Here is a 14,791-nt window from a genome sequence, read left to right on the forward strand (position 1 = left end):
TTTTGACAGAGAAAGTAATAGAGGATTTGGATATATTGACCTTTTGACCTGAAACTTTCTCGTATTCTTGTAGGATTTGGAGGAGAGAGAGGCAGCTTTCAGATGATAAATTACAGAACATCATAGTATCATCTGGGAAGAGAAGATGATTGACGCGGGGACTACCTCTGGCCACGTGAATTACTCTCATAGATCCGTTAAGCTCTGCTGTTCTGCAAAGGCCTGAAAGAACTTCACCAAACAGGATGAACAGATAGGGCGAGATCGGGTCTCCTTTCCTAATGCCACGGTGAGGTTGCACTTTCCCGTAGACTGAATCATTTATTAGGAAACTGTTGTGATACATTGCATTACCCAATTGGTCCACTTGTTGTTAAAACCTAGTCTTGACATTACTTGTGCAACGAAATCCCATTCAACACGGTCATAGGCTTTAGACATGTCCATTTTAACCGCCATTGAACATTGTTTCTGTGCTTGTGAGGTTTTCAGATATTGCAGCACTTCATGAGTAATTAACACGTTGTTTGTTATTGCTCTTCCAGGGATAAAAGCAGATTGGTTCTCTGAGATGATCTCTTTAAGGACTGGTTTCAGGCGCAGGGAGAGAAGTTTGGAGATCACTTTATAGTATACGTTACACAAGGCGATAGGTATGTACTCTTCTACTCTCTTTGCAGTTTGGATCTTAGGAATAAGTCTAACATGAGTCTCATTTAAACTAGGGGGCATGATTCCTGTGGAGAAGAAGCGTTGGATCTCTTCTATAATGGAGGGGCCAATTACGTCCCAGTTAGAGATGAAGAAGCTCGTGGAGAAGCGGTTTGGGCCAGGTGCTTTGTCTGCGTGGATTGCAAAGAGAGCATCTTTAATTTCTGTTGGGGACGGGTCTCTGGTGAGAGATTCATTCCACTATGGCGTCACGCAAGGTTTGAGGACACGGAAGATTGTGTCCTCATTATCGTCTCTGTGATTTGTTGTGAACATCTTGTCGTAATAAGAGCAGACCAGAGCTGAAATTTGATCTTCTTCGAAAAGAGGTATTCCATCATCTTTCTCTAGGACAATTAGTCTCTTTTTTGCTTTTCTAGCTTTTGTGACGGCATGAAAATACCCTGAATTTGAATCTCCTAAGGTTAGTCAGAGTTGGCGACTCCTTTGTTTCCAATTGGCTTCTTCGGATTGATATGCTTTTAAGAGGTCTTTATTTATCTCTATAATCCTATCTTCATTAGGAGTCTCATTTGTCATCTGAAATTCTAGATCCTCTCTGAGATTCTCAATTGTTTTTCTGCTGTTCTCATGGAACAGCTTACACCACTTGTAGATTGATCATCTACATAGAGCCAGTCTTGCTTCTACCCCAAGATATGCACAGGTTGTCCAAATCTCTGTTACTAGTGCTTTTATCTCTTTACAATCTTTGAGTCGTCTGTCATAGCGAAATAGATTGCGACCTTTCTTCTTGGTGGTGTCTAGGTAGGAGAGGATTGGACGATGATCAGAAGCTTCAAACTTGAGGTATTGGCAACAGCAAGAAGGGAAGAGCTCTGTCCATTCAGGATTGCTGAGGGATCTGTCAAAGCGGCATCGCACTAGGTGATCTCCTCTTTTACCTCTCCATGAGAAGAGATTACCAGAGTGTTTAAGATCAAACAGATCATTCTCTGAGAGGAAGGTTCGAAAAGCTCCAAAAAAGTACCTTCCGCTCTTATTGGGCCTCCTTTCTTCTCACTATTGTCGATTAGTTCGTTGAAGTCTCCAGTTAGGAACCATGGGCCTTTCGGGTTTGGGTGTAGAAAGGATAGAGTAGACCAAAATGCATTTCCCTTTGTGTGGTCTGGTTCACCATAAACAAAGGTAGCTAGGAATGATTTTCCCTTTGAGATGATCCTCGTGTCTATGTAGTTTTGGGAGGATGATAGGACTGTTACATCTACATCTTTCTTCCAACTGAGAATCAAGCCTCCACCTCCAGATGTGGGGGAACTATGAAGTTGTTTTCTTCTTTCAGCCAGTAGAGTTCTTTTCTAATTGTTTCCTCTGTATTTTTTGATTCTATCAGGAAGGTGATGTCAGGAGACTTCTTCTTGCGAATCTCCTTTAAACAATGGTTTTGTTGATATGCATTAAATGCATTACATCATTGGAAATTGTATCGGTTATGAGATCTAACTAATATTACCACAAATATTGAATTTAATAATTGGAATACTTATATATATTTCAAAATATTTATATTGACTATTAATTTTGGATTTTTCGGGTTACCCGTTCGGGTTCGGTTAATAACACTTCGGGTTAAGATATTTTTTGTACCACCCTACAAGACCCGTTCGGGTATTTTTACGTTTCGGGTCGGATAACGGATCGGGTTTTTCGGTTCGGATTCGATTTGGATTTCGGGTTCCGAATTTTATGCCCACGCCTACCTAAACCCATGAGTCTGATGTACACTAAGATTTTTTTTTTTAAGATTAGAGATGTTCTATAAATATCTTGTGTTCTTATAACTCTAATTTAATTCTGAAAGTCGTCTCCAATAATAAAGTCTTTTTTTTGTCTGTGGATGTAAACATCTGTTACTTCTCACCACCTTAATAACAAGTTTTGTTGATAATCATCTCACTTTTCATCCAATAAAATATAGAGAAAAGAGACGACTAGGAAGAGACTAGTTGGTAAGACGATCCCAGCACCAACTGATGTTCTAAACGTCTCCAATAACTTTGGAGCAGTCAAGTTTATGAACTCAATTCTCTGATAGCTTTGCCATATTCCCCGTACATGCAAACACATGCACGTGGTCTCTCTCTCTCTCTCTTAACCATCTCAGTGGCAAATCAAATGAGAGATCCGCAATCAATCACCGGAGTATCAATATCTCTATCATCATCACATCTCTTTAGCATACAGGCGATGAATTGCTGCTCAAGCCTACTCGAATTTTCAGTTAAAAGGCGATTGAACACTGTATTAATGGCTTAGTTCGTTGAACACTGAAATTGTGCCAGCATTGCAGAACCCAGATTTGGCTCTGTTTTAGAATAGTGAGGTTCCTCAAGGAGACAATCTTTGATGGACACCTAAAATCTTTTCAAATGCTTATATACGGCATAACAACAAAACGAAGATAATACCGTATAGCACAAAAATTTGTAGAGATGGAATAGTGCGGTATAGCACAAGGAAAAGATCTCTTTATAATTATAAAATACAAGGAAATTAATGTACATTAATTATATTTTTAAGAAGTTGTACGATGATGATCTGTTATCAGTTCAGGTTTTTTTATCATGTTTTCCCCACTATCTAGATTAATGTAATTTTGTAATATACATTATGAATCGTTTCACTGTTTCCAGCAACCTACGAGAGACCCTCCAAGTCCACAAGAAGGTTAGGGGAATCATCAAGCTTTCTCCATAACCCATCTTCACCACACGGTTGCACCACGAAGCTGACCCCTTTCACGTCCGAATCTACCACCAGTTCCGATACGTAATAAGCCGGTACGTGAGAGATTCCGAGGAACACTCTCTCGCTTCTTGGTTTCTCCAAAACCTTCCTCGATCTTAGTGCACCAGTTGACTTCACATTCTCTGCATACACATTGTACACTGGGAGACCAGAGTCTTCAATTTATTTTACAATCAAACAGGCAAAAGAAGGATAACTTACTTATTCTGAGCTGTATGAAAATTAGGTGGTTGTGCAGTCTCATATACCCATCCAGGAGCGAAAATGGCAGCTGATACATTGTTTCTCTTCAGCAAATCAAGAGCAGTATCAACCTATCATATATATATATATAAGATTAATGAGACAATGAAGAAAAAAACTATGAAAAAATTATTGGTTTCCTCAAGAGTTTCTGAGACATACAGTCCATTGCCCACCACCAAAGGAGCCGCGACCAAAGACATCAATTCCCATGTAAACATCATATTTTCTGTCCCCGGCAACTTCAGCTGATAATTTTGGGTAGCTCTCCTGAAACACCATTACCCACTCAAATACCAGGCAAATGCATATAGAAGAAACACAAACTGAAGAAATTGAACGGTACCTTCCATGTATAGTTCATGAAGATACCATCACACAAGTCAAAGAAACGTTTGTTCTTTTCATTCAAATGATCTTGCCATTTAAGATGGTCATGAACAGTGACACTATCATACCTGCAAAAACAAGTGATCAGATTCAAAGTGGTTTCACCAAAAGAAACACTTGTGCACAACTTACCATATAACCAAAGACCCAGGAGTGGATAAATGCAGGACTTTTGTTAGATGGCTTACGAACTCCATCAAATTGGGAACCTGTTCTTTATCTATTTCGTTCTCTATATTTATCTGCAGGTAAGAGCTTACACTTCAAACGCAGATGAACAGAAGAATCAAGAAATATCTACCAAAAGACAAAACTCACCAGCCATCCATCGAAACCTAGAGAAGTAGCAAGCTCAGCCAAACGCTCAGCATACATCTGAGCAGACTCCTTAGTGGCAAGCATCTCATTGCAGGTAGTTTTTCCTTCATCCCATTCCGTGATGAAAGTCCCCAACACCTTTTTTAACATTTCCATAGACACACAAGAAAGTAAATTCATATCTCTCTACACATGCAGGCACTAAAAACCTGAACTCTACACATCCTAATAAACTAACGTAACCACAAGAATGCCTAATCTTTACCTTAACGCCATGCCTATGAGCTGTATTGGTCCAGCAAGGAGGAGGAATCGTCACCAGCGAATGAGAGAAGTAAACAAACACATCCATCAAATACCAATGCCAAATCGCGTATCCGGCGTCGTTTTCACACCCTTGGACCCACTTGTCGTCTACGTAACCTCCTTTCATATCGTGGCACACTAAAACCCTCGGGCGATTATTAGGTAAGTCTCCCCGGAGAGGGACTGTGGAGCGGTTGAACTGAAAGTGGAAAGAGTCGAAGTAAGATCGAGATTCCAGGTCTTGGAGTGATTTGATCGGGAAGGAGATCGGTGTCGACGGTTTTGATAGATCCAGCAGCGGGACGGCCTCCGCATCGTTTGGTTTGGGCATGATGAGGGAGAGAGGGAACGAAGTGAGGAGCTTATGGGAGAGGGTGAAGAAGAGATTGTAGAGAGAGACGAGTGTTCTCCGGGAAGAAGGTCTCCTCGCATTGAAGACGAGGAACGATGGCTTATGAAAATAAGGTGACGTCACTCTTCGTTTCCTTGTTTCCTACGCTAAACAAAAACCATAGCATATATGAAAAAAAAAATATCATTATTTTCAAGTGATGGACTTTGGAGAAAATAAGGAGAGAAAAATGCAAGTATAATTAATGTTGATAAATCAAAGAATAACGTACCAGAGAGAGACTTATAGTAACCAATCAGTTGGATGTCTCTTTTTTGAGATTGTGGACATTAAACAAAAGGGAAGCAAGACTTGGATTCGACTAAAAAGACAATCAAGGAAAATATAATATAGGTTGATCCAAGAGGAATTTTGTTATAAAATGGAAGATGATCTTTAAACCCAATTTTTTATTGAGAAAATATCTTTTTCTTTTTTGTAGTTTTGGTTATTAGTTTAGATTTTACATATTTAAAGCAAAAGAATCTAAACTCAACAGTCCCTACATTATCAGCAATCAAGGGACTTAACAACTAGGCCAACTCAACGTTGGTTATTTATATCATTTTCTAAAGCCATGTGTTGCTTATAGCTTTGATATGGCTCATCTGTTTATTGCTCATCTCACATCCATACAGTTGAGGGGGAAAAACCACACATCTTTGATTGTGCTTGAAATATTTTAGCGTACGAAACATAGTTGTTCAATTACAGAGAAACAAAGAAGTTTGCTAAAAAGGTAAGAAAAAAAACAGAGATGTGTAGAAACACACACCAAACTAATCCGGAAACAATACCAGAGACGGAGAAGTTTGCTAGAAAGAAAAAAGTAAAAACAGAATAATGAGAAAAACACCAAGCTAAACCGGAAACGACACCCCAAACCTTAATTGATACGGACAGACATAGTGATTGCTTTGGATTTCTTCTTTCAGATTCCTCGGGTAGGATATAAAAGACCTGTACAAAATAAGAAGAAGAAGGTTTATTCAGGTGATTTGACTATAATAATTTTGTTTCTTCCAATGTTTGCTAACAAGTTGATTTAAAACTCTGGAAGATTACCTTTTTAATGAGTTGTGGTGCTGCCACGTCTGCGTTTGTTTCGGACAAAAGGGTTCATAAACCACTCTGGTTTGCGAGAAAAAAGTATGTATCCAATCACCCATCCAAAGGCCATACCAGGTATGACTCCTATTACCGCTGCTATTGATATCTTGTGAATTTACATGTTTTTAACTTCTTATTCTTGCATGGTTTGGTCATTTAGAGTATCATTTAGGCACATTTAGGTTGCATATCATTGCATTTGTACATATCAGGTGTTGGAGAGCACCATGGATGAGTTAGAAGACCATTGGAGGGATTTTGAGTCCAAAGAGTGAAAGATGAACACGGATGAAGGCCTTAAAGATCTCTTCTGAAGCTCAAAATTTGTGGAGACACTGGAAATTGAGTTAGCTTTACAATGGAGGTGGTTTCAAGTCGTTTGGAGCTGTATTGAGGGATTTATGATCAAAATACTACACACATATCAATATGACATTCCTAGCGGCCAGGCGTAGCGGCAAAAGATGGTCGCTACAGAAGATAGAGCTGAGGCGCCTAAGTACCGTAGCGGGAGTGTGTAGCGGGTTAGAGAGACCGCTATAGTTGAAGCGCTTTCTGTAGCGGTCTTCCGTAGCGGCATAATGAGGTCGCTATGAGTTCAAGAATGCGAAAAAATCGTCTAAGTGTCCTAGCGGCCACCCGTAGCGGGCATTTCAGGTCGCTACAGGCGTAGTGACCTCTCGTAGCGACCTTTTATGGTCACTACGGAGAAAAATATCTGTTTTTATGGGTCAACCCCAGCTCGAGTTTTAGTAATATATAACTACTTTTCAGACAATAATGGGGGATCTATCTACTTTTTTATGAAGAACACAAGAACTCTTGAGAGAGAAAGCTTGAATCTTTAGTTTCTTTTCTTCTTATTCTCTTGAATTTGCTTGTTTAATCCTTGTTTATCTTTATTCTCTGTTGTATCTACTTGAATATGCTTCAATCTATTATGAGATTAAGTGTTTTCATGGAGATTAGTGAGTAGTTTCCTTAAGAATTCATGGGTTAGGGAGATTAGAGTAACTTAGTGAAGATCTATGGTGTTATTGTATTAGATCCTTGTATGAACTTGCTTGTTGAGTATTTTTAATGCTTGTTTAGTCTTGATCACTCTAAACCTGATTTCTAAACACTTCTCATCAGACATGATTAGATGAAGTGTTTGAATCAACTCAACTAAGCTCTAGTGAGATTAGCCAAGGACACTTGATGTTAAAATTGCTAGATAGTTATTAAACTTGAACTTAAAGATTGCTTGATTGAATTAAGCCAAAGACATTTGATGTTTAATGATTTCTAAGCAAATGGACATTTACCTAGACATAGGACTTGTCTAAAATTGTGTTTAGACTTAAGAGATTACTTTGATTGAAAGCTTGTCACCTAGATTGGATCTTAGTTACTTGAAGTCAATTCCCTTACCCATGGATTCACTTGTTTAAATTTCTAAAATTGTTTGTTACAAATCATCTATCTTCTTGTTTGCTTACATTAGGAAGGTTTGTGTATTCTTGGTGTTATAAGTCTCTAGTTCTCTGTGATTCGATCCTAAATGCTACAATGACATACCATTCGATGGTATGTTGGCACATTAGGTTAATTGTGGCAAAAACCGTAATCAAATTGGCGCCGTTGCCAATCCTAGTCTGATTGTGACATTGAGATTTGGCCCTTACTTGAGACTAAGTCTTACTTTTATTATATCTAGTTACTGATACTCTATCCTAGCCATTTTGTATCTCAGGTGCATGAACTTGAGGAGCAGAGGCCCAACAAACCTAGTTCCACCAGTTGAAGACATTAAAGCACTTGAAAGGCAGATCGCAAGGAGAAGAAGAGAAGAAGAGCACCAGGCTCACCTACACAGATTGGGATTTATGATGGAACAACATCAGAATCAGCCTCAAGAAGGAGAGGCCATTGGTCAAGGAGCTGCCAACCTTCGACCTAGACAACCACAACGCCAAGCTAGAGCCATCGGTACATATGATCAACCGAACATAAATGGGAATAGGTTGGGCATTAGGGCACCCCCAGTTACCAACAATAATTTCGAGATCAAGTCCAGCCTCATCAACATGATTGAAAACAACAAGTATCATGGACTTTCCTTGGAAGACCCACTAGATCACCTTGACAGATTTGATAAGTACTGTGGCTTGTCAAAAACAAATGGAGTTTCAGAGGATGCTTTCAAGCTCAGATTGTTTCCCTTCTCTTTGGGAGACAAGGCTCACACTTGGGAGAAAAACATCTCAAGTGATACTATCACCACTTGGGATGAATGCAAGAAGGCCTTCCTCAACAAGTTCTTCTCTGCTACAAGGACTGCCAACCTTAGAAATCAGATCTCTGGTTTTCAACAAAGAGGACTTGAAGGATTTTCAGAGGCATGGGAGAGATTCAGAAGCTACTTGTCTCAATGTCCCCACCATGGCTTCAACAATGAGAGCTTGCTAAGCACTTTCTACAGAGGAGTTTTGCCTAAATTCAAAAGCCAACTCGACACTGCAAGCAATGGAAACTTCTTGGGGAGGACTGTCGAAGATGCTTTAGAACTCTTGGAGAACATGGCACAGAGTGACTCTGTATACAATGATGAATATGATAGAAGAGACAGAGGTGGTGGAGGAGAAGATATGACCACAAAGAGAGAGCTGAAAGCACTTCAAGAAAAGATTGACATGCTACTATCAGAAAAGACCAAGAAAGAGGAGTTACATATGGTTGCTGAAGTTGATGGAGTAGAATGCCAAGAAGATATGTACTATGTCAATGCTCAGGGTACATGGTACAAGAAGGAGCCTGACTATCAATACCAGAACAACTACCAACAGAAACCCTTCTACAACAACCAACAGAAGCCATTCAACAACTACCAGCCAAGACCATTCTACAACAATCAGCCTAAGCCATTCTACAACAACAACCAAGGTGGTTACCAACCCAAACAGAACTTCCCTCCTGGATTCTCACCAAAACCAAGTCAACCTGCACAAGACCAAACTGGATCATCAACACAACCTCCACAAGAGAGTAGTACTGAAGCTATGCTGAAACAATTATTGGAGGGACAAACAAGAAGTGAGAAACAATTAGGGTATGAGCTGAAAAATCTCCACAACAAGATTGATGGGAATTACCATGATCTAAACAACAAGTTCAAAGCCTTGGAGAACCAGTTTGTCTCTATGACAGCCAGCTCAAGTCGCCAACAAGGTTCCCTACCTGGAAAGCCTGAACAAAACCCAAAGGAGACAATGAAGGCAATCACCCTAAGGAGTGGAAGAGAGTTGCCTCCTAAAGTTCTCATTAAGGATAATGAGAAACAAGGTGGGGAGGTGGTCATCAATGTAGATGATGATGTGGTGATTGTGGATGAGAAGACTAATGAGGAAATCTTGGAGAAGATAGTTGAAGCTAAGGGCAAGAGAAAGATGGGAGAGGAGAAAGTTGAGAACAAAAATGAGGCTGCTACATCAACAAAGGAGAAATTGTTCACTCCTCCTCCCTATGAGCCGAAGCTTCCCTTTCCTGGAAGATTCAAGAAGCAACTCCTAGAGAAGTACAAAGCCTTGTTTGACAAGCAAATGAGTGAAGTTCAGCTCACCATGCCCATAATTGATGCATTTATGCTGGTTCCACAATACAGCAAGTTCTTGAAAGATGCTGTAGAACAAAAGAAGAAAGAGATGGAAGGGATGGTGATTCTTACTCATGAGTGCAGTGCCATTATTCAGAGACTGACTGTCCCAAGGAAGCTAGAAGACCCTGGTAGTTTCACCCTGCCATGCGCCATTGGACCTTTGACATTTGAGAAATGTCTATGTGATTTGGGAGCAAGTGTCAGCCTCATGCCACTATCCATTGCCAAGAAGCTTGGGTTTACACAATATAAAAAGTGCAAGATCTCTTTGGTGCTAGCTGATCGATCTGTCAAGCTCCCCATTGGCATCCTAGAAGATCTTCCTGTCAAGATAGGAAATTGTGAAGTGCCTACTGACTTTGTAGTGCTTGAGATGGATGAAGAGCCTAGAGATCCTTTGATCTTTGGAAGACCTTTCTTGGCAACTGCTGGAGCAATGGTGAATGTGAGAGATGGCACAATTGATCTCCACCTTGGAAAAGATCACATTCTCCATTTTGATATCAAGGAGATGATGAAGAAGCCCACAACTCAAGGAGAAATATTCTACATTGATGAGATGGATGCCTTGGCTGATGATTTCCTTGAGGAGTTAGCGATTGAGGACTCTCTTCAACATGCCCTGACCATTGAAAGAGAGACCCAAATGATTGAAAACAAAGAGAGTGATGAGCTAGTAAGAAGGCTAGATGTTCACCTTGAGGAGGATGGAGAAGATGAGTTCATGGAGTTGCCACAAATGACTCAACATGCTGCCTCAGCAGACATTCAAGAGAACCTCCATGAAGCTGATTGGAGTGAGCTCAAGGCACCAAAAGTGGAGCTTAAACCTCTTCCCCATGGTGTAAGGTATGCTTTCCTTGGACCTAATGAGACATATCCTGTCATTGTGAGTAGTGAGCTGACTGAGAATGAATTGTCTATGCTTTTAAATGAACTTAAAAAGTATAGAAAAGCACTAGGATACTCACTTGATGACATTAAAGGAATCTCACCATCTTTGTGCATGCATAGGATACATCTAGAGGATGAATCTAAAACTTCAATTGAACACCAAAGAAGATTAAATCCTAATTTGAAAGATGTTGTTAAAAAAAATAATCAAATTGTTAGATGCTGGTGTGATCTATCCTATCTCTGATAGCAATTGGGTTTCACCTGTGCATGTAGTTCCTAAAAAAGGTGGCATAACAGTTGTTAAGAACGAAAATGATGAGTTAATACCAACAAGAACAATAACTGGACATAGGATGTGCATTGACTATCGAAAACTGAATGCAGCCTCTAGAAAGGATCATTTCCCTTTACCATTCATTGATCAGATGTTAGAGAGGCTAGCTAACCATCCTTATTATTGTTTCCTTGATGGATACTCTGGATTTTTCCAAATCCCTATACACCCAAATGACCAAGAGAAAACGACATTCACTTGTCCTTATGGTACCTTTGCATATCGAAGGATGCCATTTGGACTGTGCAATGCACCAGCAACATTCCAAAGAGCAATGATGTCAATTTTCTCTGATCTTATTGAGGATGTAATGGAGGTGTTTATGGATGATTTTTCTGTATATGGTTCTTCGTTTGCTACTTGTTTGTCAAATCTTTGCAGGGTATTACAGAGATGTGAGGACACTAACCTGGTGCTCAATTGGGAGAAGTGTCACTTCATGGTCAAGGAAGGGATTGTTCTTGGACACAAAGTTTCTGAGAAAGGAATTGAAGTGGACAAAGCCAAGATAGATGTCATGGTTGGTCTAGCTCCACCAAGAACAGTGAAGGATATAAGAAGCTTTCTGGGTCATGCCGGTTTCTATAGAAGATTCATCATGGATTTCTCTAAGATAGCTAGACCATTGACCAGGCTGTTATGCAAAGAAGCTGCATTTCACTTCGATGGGGAATGTATGGAAGCTTTCAAAAACCTGAAGAATGCACTCATCAGTGCACCCATAGTTCAACCGCCAGATTGGGATCTCCCCTTTGAGATCATGTGTGATGCAAGTGACTTTGCTGTAGGAGCAGTCCTAGGCCAGAAGAGAGACAAGAAGTCACATGTGATCTACTATGCAAGTAGAACCCTTGATGAAGCTCAAGCTAAATACTCTACAACTGAGAAGGAGCTATTGGCCATTGTCTTTGCATTTGAGAAGTTCAGAAGCTACTTGGTTGGGTCAAAGGTGACTGTCTACACTGATCATGCTGCATTGAGACACCTCTTAGCCAAGAAAGATGCAAAACCAAGACTATTGAGGTGGATTCTGCTGCTACAAGAGTTTGATCTTGAGATCAAGGACAGGCCTGGAGTTGAGAATGGAGTAGCTGATCACCTGTCCAGGTTGAAGGTGGAGTGTGGAATCCCTATTGATGACAGACTTCCAGAAGAGCAAATGATGGCTATTCATGCAGTGGTAGCTGTTTGTGAGACAGGAAAGAAACTTGAAGAGGTGAAGGCGGCTGATGAGAAGGGTCCTTGGTATGCTGATATAGTCAACTACTTAGCTAGTGGAAAAGAGCCATTGAACCTTGAAGGTTATGCCAAGAAGAAGTTCTATAAGGATGTGAAGAGATATTATTGGGATGAGCCTTACCTCTACATACTTTGTAGAGATCAACTCTATAGAAGGGCAGTGGCTGAAGAAGAAATTGATGGGATCCTTACACATTGTCATGGATCATCCTATGGAGGCCACTTTGCTACATTTAAGACAGTTGCAAAGGTCCTACAAGCTGGATTTTGGTGGCCTCACATGTTTAAAGACACCCAAGACTTTGTCTCAAGGTGTGACTCTTGTCAAAGAAGAGGAAACATCACCAAGAGGAATGAAATGCCTCAAAACCCCATCCTAGAAGTTGAAGTGTTTGATGTCTGGGGTATTGACTTCATGGGGCCTTTTCCTTCATCTTATACCAACAAGTACATACTGGTGGCTGTAGATTATGTCTCTAAGTGGGTTGAAGCAATTGCAAGTCCAACCAATGATGCAAAGGTGGTTCTAAAAATGTTCAAGAGCATAATCTTTCCAAGGTTTGGGATTCCAAGAGTTGTGATCAGTGATGGAGGGTCTCACTTCATCAACAAACTGTTTGCAAACCTCCTTAAGAAGAATGGTGTGAAGCACAAGGTTGCAACTCCTTACCACCCCCAAACAAGTGGTCAAGTTGAGATTTCCAACAGGGAGATCAAGTCCATTCTGGAGAAGATTGTGGGGGTTACAAGAAAAGATTGGTCCATCAAGCTTGATGATGCATTGTGGGCTTATAGGACAGCTTACAAGACACCTTTGGGAACTACACCTTTCAACCTTCTCTATGGAAAGTCTTGCCATCTACCAGTTGAGCTTGAGTACAAGGCACTATGGGCAGTCAAGTTGCTGAACTTTGACATCAAGAGTGCCAAGGAGAAGAGATTGATCCAGCTGAACGAACTTGATGAGATAAGACTTGAAGCTTTTGAAAGTTCAAAGATCTACAAAGAGAAAACAAAGGCTCTCCATGACAAACATATCCTGAAAAGAGACTTTAAAGAAGGAGATCAAGTTCTTCTCTACAACTCCAGACTGAAGTTGTTTCCAGGCAAGCTCAAGTCAAGGTGGTCTGGTCCTTTCAAAGTTAAAGAGGTTAAACCTTATGGAGCAATAGTTTTGTGGAGTTCTGATGGAAGAGAGTTCACCATCAATGGACAAAGGGCTAAGCTTTACTTGGGAACCAAATCGGAAGACCTGGGAACTTCAGTTCCACTTTCCGATCCAACCACAGTCTAACCTAAAGGAGGCAAAGTCAAGCTAGAGACTTAAAACAAGCTCACTTGGGAGGAAATCCCAAGAGTATCCTTTGTATATATGTGTGAATGTTTTTAATAAATTGTGTGAACTATCCTTGTTTGTGTGTTTGTTTGTGTGAATTGTGTGTGATTTCAGTTTGGAATGTGCTCAGGAAAAGGAAAGGTTTCAAAAGAGGCTAGGAAAGAAACACAAGTGCTGTGGAGACATGCTCATAGCGACATATCCATAGTAACATGCTCAAGTCGCTACAGTCACAACGTAAGTACTCTAATCCGGTTTAAAATCTCTCTACATCTCTAGTAATTTTTATTTTACTTATCATGTAAACCACTCCAAATTCAAAGTCACACAAGAGACTGTGTGATTCGAGTGTGGTGGGGGTACTATAAAAACTGATCATTTTGCTTGGTTTTATTTGGATGATTTGCATTTGACATATCTAGCACTTTGCATCTGTGTGGATTTTAATGATTTGCATTTTGGATTTTCTTGTGATTTCTAAAAAAAAAAAAAAAAAAAAAAAAAAAAAAAAAAAAAATTTAAAAAGAGTTGTGAGTTTTGAATTATGCATAGGGAGCCATGATTGAAATTGCCATGAAAAGAACATATCTACAAGCATCTCTTGAGCCTTGAAAACTCTTTTTCAAACATGTTGCTCATATGATATTGACATTGTTCTTGAAACCAATTACAAACTGAACTTGGGCATAATGAATTTAATCTCTCTTGCATATGGGCACTTGCATACTTGATCATGGATTTCATACACATTTGGGTTATCTTATTCCATGTATTATCCTTTGATTAACCCGAATGGCACTCCCCTACCCTTAAACTCTTGCCATTCTTTGAAACCAATATTGATTTGTTGAGTGAGGTCTCTTATTGATAGCCCTGTCATGTGCAAAATCTTGAGAGTATTGGGAGCGACATATGTTTGTTCTCATCTATTGCTAGCATAAGATCCTCATTTGAACTAGCAACTAGGATGGTGAGTGAGTTTGTGTGTTTTTAAGTTGTTATATCTTGGGTTTGAGAGAAGAGAAAAAGATCAAAGAGTGTCAATAAGAAAAGAAAACCAATAGGAACCAAGAAAATAAAAGAAGAAAAACTCTTAAGTGTGTCAATTAG

General features: G+C 39.9%; 1 protein-coding gene and 1 non-coding gene across 3 annotated transcripts; both read right to left on the reverse strand.

The window, feature by feature from the left end:
- Nucleotides 1–3,180: 3,180 nt before the first annotated feature.
- LOC125580352 (cytosolic endo-beta-N-acetylglucosaminidase 2-like) lies at nt 3,181–7,260 on the reverse strand. Of its 2 annotated transcripts, none has more exons than XM_048744714.1 (8): nt 6,194–7,260; nt 4,697–6,088; nt 4,432–4,569; nt 4,246–4,355; nt 4,070–4,181; nt 3,886–3,993; nt 3,682–3,794; nt 3,181–3,620 (listed from the first exon to the last, which is right to left on the reverse strand). In XM_048744714.1, the coding sequence occupies exons 2-8, from the start codon at nt 5,066–5,068 to the stop codon at nt 3,437–3,439; spliced, it is 1,137 nt and encodes a 378-aa protein (XP_048600671.1). In that variant the 5' UTR covers nt 5,069–6,088; nt 6,194–7,260; the 3' UTR covers nt 3,181–3,436. The 2 variants fall into 2 exon arrangements, with proteins under 2 accessions (XP_048600671.1, XP_048600672.1); XM_048744715.1 differs by having other exon boundaries at nt 3,181–3,602; nt 6,194–7,259.
- A 1,302-nt stretch (nt 7,261–8,562) lies between these two features.
- Nucleotides 8,563–8,669, reverse strand: LOC125581085. The gene has a single exon (XR_007318796.1). It is a non-coding gene; the product is annotated as a small nucleolar RNA R71 (small nucleolar RNA).
- Between the last annotated feature and the right edge of the window lie 6,122 nt (nt 8,670–14,791).

Source organism: Brassica napus, chromosome C1 (genome assembly GCF_020379485.1).
Source record: "Brassica napus cultivar Da-Ae chromosome C1, Da-Ae, whole genome shotgun sequence".
NCBI classification, from domain to species: Eukaryota; Viridiplantae; Streptophyta; class Magnoliopsida; order Brassicales; family Brassicaceae; genus Brassica; species Brassica napus.